General features: G+C 36.0%; 1 protein-coding gene across 1 annotated transcript in view; it reads right to left on the bottom strand.

The window, feature by feature from the left end:
* Positions 1–2,002: 2,002 nt before the first annotated feature.
* LOC115921211 (N-lysine methyltransferase KMT5A-like) overlaps positions 2,003–9,000 on the bottom strand; it is a 42,621-nt gene continuing 35,623 nt past the window's right edge. Inside the window, exon 6 of the mRNA XM_030978446.1 lies at positions 2,003–7,450. Within this exon, the coding sequence (XP_030834306.1) occupies positions 7,447–7,450 (4 nt within the window). The 3' untranslated portion in view covers positions 2,003–7,446. The remainder of the gene's footprint in view (positions 7,451–9,000) is intronic.

Here is a 9,000-nt window from a genome sequence, read left to right as displayed (position 1 = left end):
AATCCCATGCAAAAGCTGTTGATAAATCATTCACAAAATAAAACTGTAATATCTGAGGTATCAAAGTATTTACTGTTATGACTGTGGTGGTGGGGTATAGGGGGCAGAAATTAACCATGAGTATAGGCCTACATGTACATTGTACAAGAGGGAAACAAACTTGAAATCTTTAACATGTTGGTGATTTATATGGAAAGTTAAATGGGCCTGTCTTGTTATTGTTCATCCACACTACAACCACCTGGCCCCTTGATTAACATCATTAAAAGAAAAAGAGAAGCAATTAGTTAAGCTCTCTCAGTCAGAACAGTAATACTATACTTTAATAGAATATAATAGTTATAATGTTCATGATGATGAATGTATGCGATAAGGGCGGAATGAACGGACAATAAAGGGGAGAGAGGAGAGAAGAGGGAATTGCAGGGGTAGAAAGAGAGAGAGAGAGAGAGAGAGAGAGAGAGAGAGAGGGGATGAGAAATAATGGGGAAGAGAGGAGTGGAGGGGGAGTTATACATCGACAGTGAAAAAGATAGGCTATAGATAGCTATTGGCAGCAGTAGATAAATATGAATATTGTGATAAACAATGATAATATTATTAATAATAATAGTGGCTGCATATGCAACCCAAATGAATGCTCTGCACCTACAAAGTATCACTATTCCCCTGGATATAGGCAATCTGCCTTAGGCTAATTACCCACTGAAGATATTCACGGAATTATTTCCAACCCGGTCACAGGCCTATTCATGTTAAAAACTGATATTTCAAATGATGAATGGTAGTTGAATTAAATAAAGGTATAAAAGAATACAATCTGCAGATGAAAACAATGCATTTTAATATTAGTTTTGTATAAATAAGCTAAGTTTAAAGCATGAAAGTACAATAATCATATGTAACGGTCGGTGAGGGCGCTGTTTATCAGGGACGCAAATAATGAATTTTAAGCCAGAAATTTATTTAACATGCTTTCATGCTCTTGAAAGCGAAAGACTTACTGCATATTCATGTCAAGTTTAAGAGCAAACGGTGAAAACAATCGGAATTGAGAAGAACTTCAAATATTCAAAGCCAAAACTGACATAAAAACAGAAAAAAGTACCGCATTTCGGTGACATCGCCCCCCGCATCGCCCTCGATTTCTATCATCGTAATCGTCGCTCTCAGATGTGCTATCACCGGGAAAAGTTATTGCGTTATCTGGTATACTCTAGGCAAGTCAAACGTTAAACAAAAATCACAAAATTAGCACTTAAATGAGCGAGGGGACGTGTTATGTGTGATGGTGCAAGATACACAGTTCAACCTCCGGTAGTGACGTCACACATTGGGTGATTTTGTCGGGAAAATTAACCCACAGAATTCTGTGGGAAAACCCCGGTTAACCCGGCAGCAATTCATTTTCGTGAGGCCCAGGGTCCATCCTATCGACCTACGAGGTCAGTTGTTCCGGCGCTTTTCACTTGAATAAATCTTCCGGGCTCCCGGTCTATAATTACTCTCAAACGCCTTCTTCCATTTCCAAAACTTCTCCCTCAAACCTTCCATTTTCTCACTTATCAAAAATCATCAGCATAATATACAACATCTCGCTAACCAAACCTTCTCTTGCACTCTCCGCAACCACATCAATCACACAAAAAATATATATATATCAGGTTACTTCTATGTACCGGGCGGCACTCATTACACCCCCCCCCCGGTAATTCTGATGTCCTTTTAGGATTGATTTAGAAACCAGGCGCCACAGTACTCCCAAAATAATGGAAATGTACGACTGAGAGAACCTTATTATGAATACGTAGGGCCTACTCAGTCGTACATTACCATTGTATTGGGAATACTACGGTCAGTTTCAGTACAACCATTGAGTCGCAATGTATGGCAACCTATTTATTTTTTGTATTTATTTTGTTTCCTTGTTTTTTCAATAATGAAAATATTAACATTTTGTTTACATTAACAAAGCACATCACTGCAATATAGAAAAATCTGATCAGGCTAACCGTCTTGTATGTTTAATGTTCCAGGACATAATACAATTTACAACAAGAATTCTGTTTTGTGATATCACTAATTCAAATTTGTAATATCAAGAATTCAGTGTGAATTCCAACATTACTGCACATCACTGCAATGTAGACAAATCTGACTAGTTAGGTTAACAGTCTTGTATGTTTAATGTTCCAGAACATAATACAATTCACAACAAGAATTATGTTTTGTGATATCACAGATTCAATTTGTGATATCACTAATTCAAATTTGTAATTTCAATAATTCACTGTGAATTCCAACATTATTTTTGCGCAGAAATTCAACAATAACAATGTTATGACCTCATAGAAGGCACCAATCCTGCCCAAGCAGCAGGAAAAAGATGTTACTTAGGTGGTGTGATTCGGCATGGTTGCAAATTCAAATTACAAAGAGTCAACCCCCTAATCCAGTACGTGCTTCTCACCCTTTCTTAACTCAAGGCCCACTTTGCCACTTATTAATTTGACAGTAAAGCTGAACTCAAGCTGGTTCATTTTTATTCTAAAACAATGTTTTGGCCATCCTCATGGCCCACTGGTTGAGAAGCGCTGCTCAGTTTAACACTGGCGAAGATTCGAGCAGTGAACCTATTGTTCAGGGGGGGGGGGGGGGTGATCTACTTGAATAGTGTGACGTCACATATCTACGCCCTGCCCGCTGCTCTAATCCATGCTGTTGAGTTTATTACCATAGCCCTCATATCTCAAGGTTTGTTCAGATATGGCGCAACAAACCCAAACAATTTTAATGTACAAGTCAATGGAATATAAGGCGACCAAAAAAAAAAAAAAAAAAATGTTGGCGAGGCAGGAGACAATTTGTTGCCGCCTGACTTCAAAAAGCTTTGGAACAAATAAATTCCTAAAAAGTAAATGCAAAATGATGTCATGAGTTTGTCTGCAAATTTTTTGACAAAGATCCCTTTTATTTGTGATTTAATTCAGGTTCATTAACATAAGTGTGGGGGTTTGTTGCGCTGTATCTATAAACACTTACAATACTGAAGGAATTTTACACATCCTATCCAACAAGCCCTAAAGGCCACCGCACACCTTACGACTGGTCTACGACTGGATTTTGAAAGAAATTATGATAGGATTAGATATAGAATGTTTAGAATGTAAATTCCTACTGATTGAGGTCCCGAATTGTCATGTCAATATCAATATAAAAATTGCAGGGTGTTATGGCCTTTTCAGTTGGAGAAAAGGCCCGATCGGCTGCGAATCGTAGCGACGTCACACAGGCACGACTGGCCACCAACTGGTAACTGGGAGATTTGGCCTTTTCTCTGTCTGAAATACTTCAAATACCATATATTTTCGATAATTATATTGATATAACCATTCTGGACCTCAGTCAGATACAAATTTTCAAATTGAAACTCAATTTCTCTTCAAATTGCAATTTCTTTCAAAATCCAGTCGTAGACCAGTCGTAAGGTGTGCGGTGGCCTTACTCCTAAAGCAACATATGAGACTCCACAGTAAAAATGTCACTTTTCGCTATTCCAGTTATTAATACAGGCATATCATTTCATTTGTCACAGTGTTTATTACAGACCCATGATTGTACTTGTGGACCTACACTGCTTACAACCAGGCCTGCTTACAACTTCCCAATTTTACTGTCTCAGAAACCTGCATCCAAAACTACGTGAAAATTTGCTGTCACACACCAAATTTCAATATCCATAGGATTGCTAAGTGTTCTATGAATGCACAAAAATACATTAATTGATGCAAACCACAATAATTTTCCAATTGAGTCACCAGTTTGATAATTTTCTTGGTGCTATGCAGTTATAAACAATTAAAAATATCTTGTTCTTCATGTAAGGAAAGATAGATAAATAAATAAAATCATAGCAGCAAGCCCAAATGACGATGCATTTACAGATACAGATATTCAAATTGAAGAAATTAACAAAAATATACGAAATAAGTAATATAATTAAATTGGTGTGTCATATAGAATATCAAAAAGATCTTTAAACAAGAGCACCGCAAGTCGGAGCATTATACGCCCGAAGTTTCACCTTTATGCACATCTACACATCAATATCATCCAACCATGCAAGTTTGAGGAAATTTCATTACAAAGTAAATGAGTTATCCACACAAGAATTTTTCAATATTTTTTTAGTAAAATGTGGTTACCATGGCAATGCCTTGTCGTACCCAAGTTATATCACCTTTATGCACATCTACACATCAATATCATCCATCCATGCAAATTTGAAGAAATTTAATTAAAAAGTAAATGAGGAATTATCCGCACAAGAATTTTTCAATTTTTTAGTAAAATGTGGTTACCATGGCAACGCCTTGGCGTACCCAAGTTATATCATCTTTACGCACATCTACACATCAATATCATCCATCCATGCAAGTTTGAAGAAATTTCGTTAAACAATGAATGAGGAGTTATCTACACAAGAATTGGCTAACGGACGGACGGACGGACGTCATACCATAATACGACCCTTCGGCGTATAAAAAGTGTATGTGAAATAATGGTTTATTGGTGTGCTGTTGTAGCACTTACAGTATGTATGTTTTGGACAGTAAAATTACTCAATATTTTAGTTTCAATAAACCAATGATCGTTTTCTTTAAATTGCGTATATTGCATCAGAAATTTATTAACACCATGTATAGTGAATCAAAACATAAACATACACAGTGTAACAACAAAAGTGATAATGAGCATGCATTGGTGTATCCTATACACTGTGAGTAAAAAAAAAGGAACCTAACTTTAGTAGCTTCTTATAAAAATATTATAACATATGAAACCTTGAGATGTATCTAATTGTAAAGAATAACCTTCACTCTGTCTACCGATACCTCATTTATGATGTTTCTGTCACGGATGACTGAGCACTAAGATTTTCAATTTTTGGGGGGTCAAAATCGCCTTGTACCAAGTTTGACCTTAAGCAATGGGTGTGTGTCAAAGGCTTCTAATCACATGTTACTTTGTCTGAAATCGTTTTTAAATGATAAAATATGTTTTGTGTTTCAATTATTCAGAGTTAAGTGATTTTAAGTATCTAGACTTTCACAGGGATTTTATTTTAGGTTTCATTGGCTGTGGATGCACTTTGAACTGCCTACAAACCTCTTATCTTAGAATGTTATCTTGCCACAAAACCATCTGTTTATTGGTCGATTGCACCAACTTAGCTGAATAAGTTATCTAGCTCACAATCTACATTAAATTAATAGTTAACTAACCTAAAAGACTAAAAAAATACAAGGAAGGCCTGTTTAGAACACATATGCTAGTGTTTTGAACTGTGTTTTTACTTCATTTGAAAGAAAGCTTCTTCACTACCAACATTCTGAAGCTGACACACTCAATAAAGAAACTCTTACATACGAGGAATGTTGAGGAAACCAAGATTGTGTCTTAATGACAACAAAGATATCTTAAATATTGCTTGTAATAAGGATATTCTTTCATTTAAAGTTCAAATCAACACCTTTTCTAGTCAAATACACAAAATCAATTTAAAAAGCTTAGCCATTATTTCAAGACTCCAATAACAAATCCATAGTAGCTTTTGACGCACACGTATTGCTTAAGCCCAAACTTGATACAAGGCGATTTTGACAAAGCTTTTTGAAACTCCTGGTGCTCAGTCATCCGTGGCAGGAAAAGTATGAATAAGGTATCAGTAGACAGTAAAGTTACTCTTTACAATGAAATAAATTGCAAGGTTCCATATATGTTATAATATTATCATAAGAAGCTACCGAAGTTGGGTTTCCTTCTTTTTTTTACTCACACTGTATAGGAGAATTAAAAAACAATGTGTGAAGAAGTGGGTAATGGAAGTGCTGTTAAAACATACAGTAGGTATGTTTGATTACATGGAAAAGCTGTTATTTTAAATACGTATATTAATACATATTTTGAGTGGCACTATGCATAGTGGATTGAAACATAAACATAAATAATCGAATGGATAAATCAATATACATGTATAAATCATTAATATTAGTTATGATCATTATATTGGTGTGCCCTATTAAAAACAGATGATTTTAAAAAAATTGTAATTTTCACCTGTAGCAAGTGGATAAAATTTGGTAATTGGGCATGTTTTGTGACATCATTCTTACATCATACAATGGAAAGGGGGGGGGGGGCATACCGAAACTATGTACTGGCAAACATATCAGGGCTTATACCTTTCAAGGGCCTCCTCCCCTCTTGGTACACATCAATACTAAAATGTTTTGGTCAGACCGGAGTTAGCCTGAATTCATGATAAATACTCTTGCAGTGCTAAAACACAACAGACAATGTATGTATACATAAATTTGAAGAACATACTGAAAGATCAATCTAAAATGCCAGCAAACTCCAAATCACTCATTGGGAGTTGAAAACGCTTCAATTTCATATGTGAAGACCCTATGGAGGTATACATGTAGGGGCAGCTAAAGAGACACACAGGCATATATAGTTAGAAAAAAAAACGAGAAATTAATGAAAAGGAGAGAGATGGTTACGCTTAATACTAGGGCCTATTCCTATTGGGCCTAAACTCATTAAAATTATAGTCTACTACATGAAGGAAAGAGAAGAAATGCCAAGAATCTGAGACTTCCCATAACATGACTCTTCTGCAACAGAAAATATCAATCAGTTTGAGGGCTAGTAGTGTAAGCTATATTGTGTGTATACCATAAGCCCGCCCGTGCGCACGGTGCGGTGCATCAGCGCCAAGGGTTACAACATGGTGCCTGTTATCAAGTTGGCCAAACTCTGTGTATAAAGGGCTCTGGAGTGCACTGACAGAAAGTTCTTATGTGGGTGAAACAGGAAGAACACTGAATGACCGATTAAAAGAACACAAAAGGGCCCTCAGATTAAACAATCCAACCCACTCAGCAGTGGCCGGAACACGCCCTCAATACTGGACATAACATTCGCTGGGATGATACACAGATCATAGACTTTGAATCTTATTTCTGGCCAAGGAAGGTCAAAGAGTCTATCTAGATAAAAAGCATTAATCCAGCACTCAATAGGGACACTGGGTACGCATTGTCACCTATCTTCGCTCCAGTGATCGCCAAGACAGCAACTGTGTGACAAATCAGTTGACATGAGGAAGTCTGCAGGAGCAGACGAAAGCTCGCCCCAATCATTTTTAAGTTTGGTAGAAGCGAAATACTTGTATATCAAGAAATCGCTGTGTGTGGCAAACTAAAGAATGAAAAAGTTCACCCGGTGCATTAGAGAATAATTTCCTACTGGTTGCTTTCCATTTTTTTTACCAAGCGATCTCTTTTTGATTTTTCATTCATGACCTTGCTTCTGATGACTTTGAAGTTTCTAATCTTGAAATCAGGATATGCTGCCAAGAACTGGTGAACCTCTCTCTTACCTACAAAAGAAAATGAAAGGGAAAACACATGAAAAAGCATTGAGCAATGTAAACAAAAATAACTAGATTTAAAAAAAACAGAGCGATGATGATGAAACAAAGTTTGATTTTTTGTCCTCTCTAAAGCACAAAATAATTATAATGTACTTCTTTTTTGTTCCAGCAATTTCTAGTCTGTGTATTTCAAAAATGAAACCACTGAAAATATTTCTTCTGGCTCTTCTTGAAATTACACACACAAGGCATGAAAGGCAGTTTGACCACCCTTTGACATTGGATATCCTTAACGATCCTTCTCACAGGCTTTTACCAAAGACTTGGGTCACGTCGCACTCGAAAACACCTGTGTTTTGGCTTGTGCAGCTAATTTTTTTGTAATGGTGTCTGCAATGGGCCAAACACGCTGGGAAAAAAATCTTAATTTAAATTATCAACTGCTCTTAACCATTTTTTTTATGGCTGTCTTCAAAGGGGGCCGTGCGAGGGGAAATTTGTTTTAAAAAGAAGTTAAAGTTGCGATTGTTTTGTTTTTGTCAATGATGAAAAGAAAGAAGACAAGAACTAAGGCTGACATAATACAGAACAAGGCGGTTCACGAACCACGAGTCTCGCCCGATTTCGTGGTCAATAGAACGTGGAAAATTTTACCCCCCAAAAAAGGATTTTAAACAATTAGCATTTTGAGCCCTAGATTCCTTTGACCCCATCCTCCTACAGATCTGCTTACATACATGTACAACTTGACACTCAAACTGCATATACATGTATGTATGCATTTGAATAAATTTGCATAAATTAACCTAATTAATGAATTTCAAAATTCTGTGTACAACTTTTCAACCCTGCACCTAGCCCTATGAGATAAAACAATCAGAATCAAAATCGGTCGAGAAATGAGGGAGAAGAAGCATGTTTTGTGAATTATGAATAAATTTACATAAGCTATAATTACTGGAGTAAAATTTCAAAATTATGTGTACAAGTTTTGTGTAGCCAACGAAGCTCTACCAAATAAAACAATTATAATGAGAATTAGGTCAAGAAATGAAGAAGCATTTTTTGTGAATTTGAATAAATTTGCATAAATTAACATAATTAATGAATTTCAAAATTCTGTGTAGAAGTTTTGAACCCTGCACCTAGCCCTATGAGATAAAACAATCAGAATCAAAATCGGTCGAGAAATGAGGGAGAAGCATTTTTTGTGAATTATGAATAAATTTACATAAATTATGATATTTAATGAATGGAGTAAAATTTCACAATTCTGTGTACAAGTTTTGTGTAGCCATCTAAGCTCTATCAATTAAAACAATCAGATTCAAAATCGGTCAAGAAATGAAGGAGAAGAAGCATTTTTTGTGAATTTGAATAAATTTACGTAAATTAGCATAATTAATGAATTTCAAAATTCTGTGTAGAATTTTTGAACCCCGCACCTAGCCCTATGAGATAAAACAATCAGAATCAAAATCGGTCCAGAAATGAGGGAGAAGAAGCCTAATTTAACATTTTGTACACACACAGACACACAGACAGACAGACACACA

The sequence above is a fragment of the Strongylocentrotus purpuratus genome, unplaced genomic scaffold (genome assembly GCF_000002235.5).
Source record: "Strongylocentrotus purpuratus isolate Spur 01 unplaced genomic scaffold, Spur_5.0 spur5_scaffold_1, whole genome shotgun sequence".
NCBI classification, from domain to species: domain Eukaryota; kingdom Metazoa; phylum Echinodermata; class Echinoidea; order Camarodonta; family Strongylocentrotidae; genus Strongylocentrotus; species Strongylocentrotus purpuratus.
The sequence above is the reverse complement of the archived record's forward strand: the minus strand, read 5'-3'. Positions and strand labels throughout refer to the sequence as shown.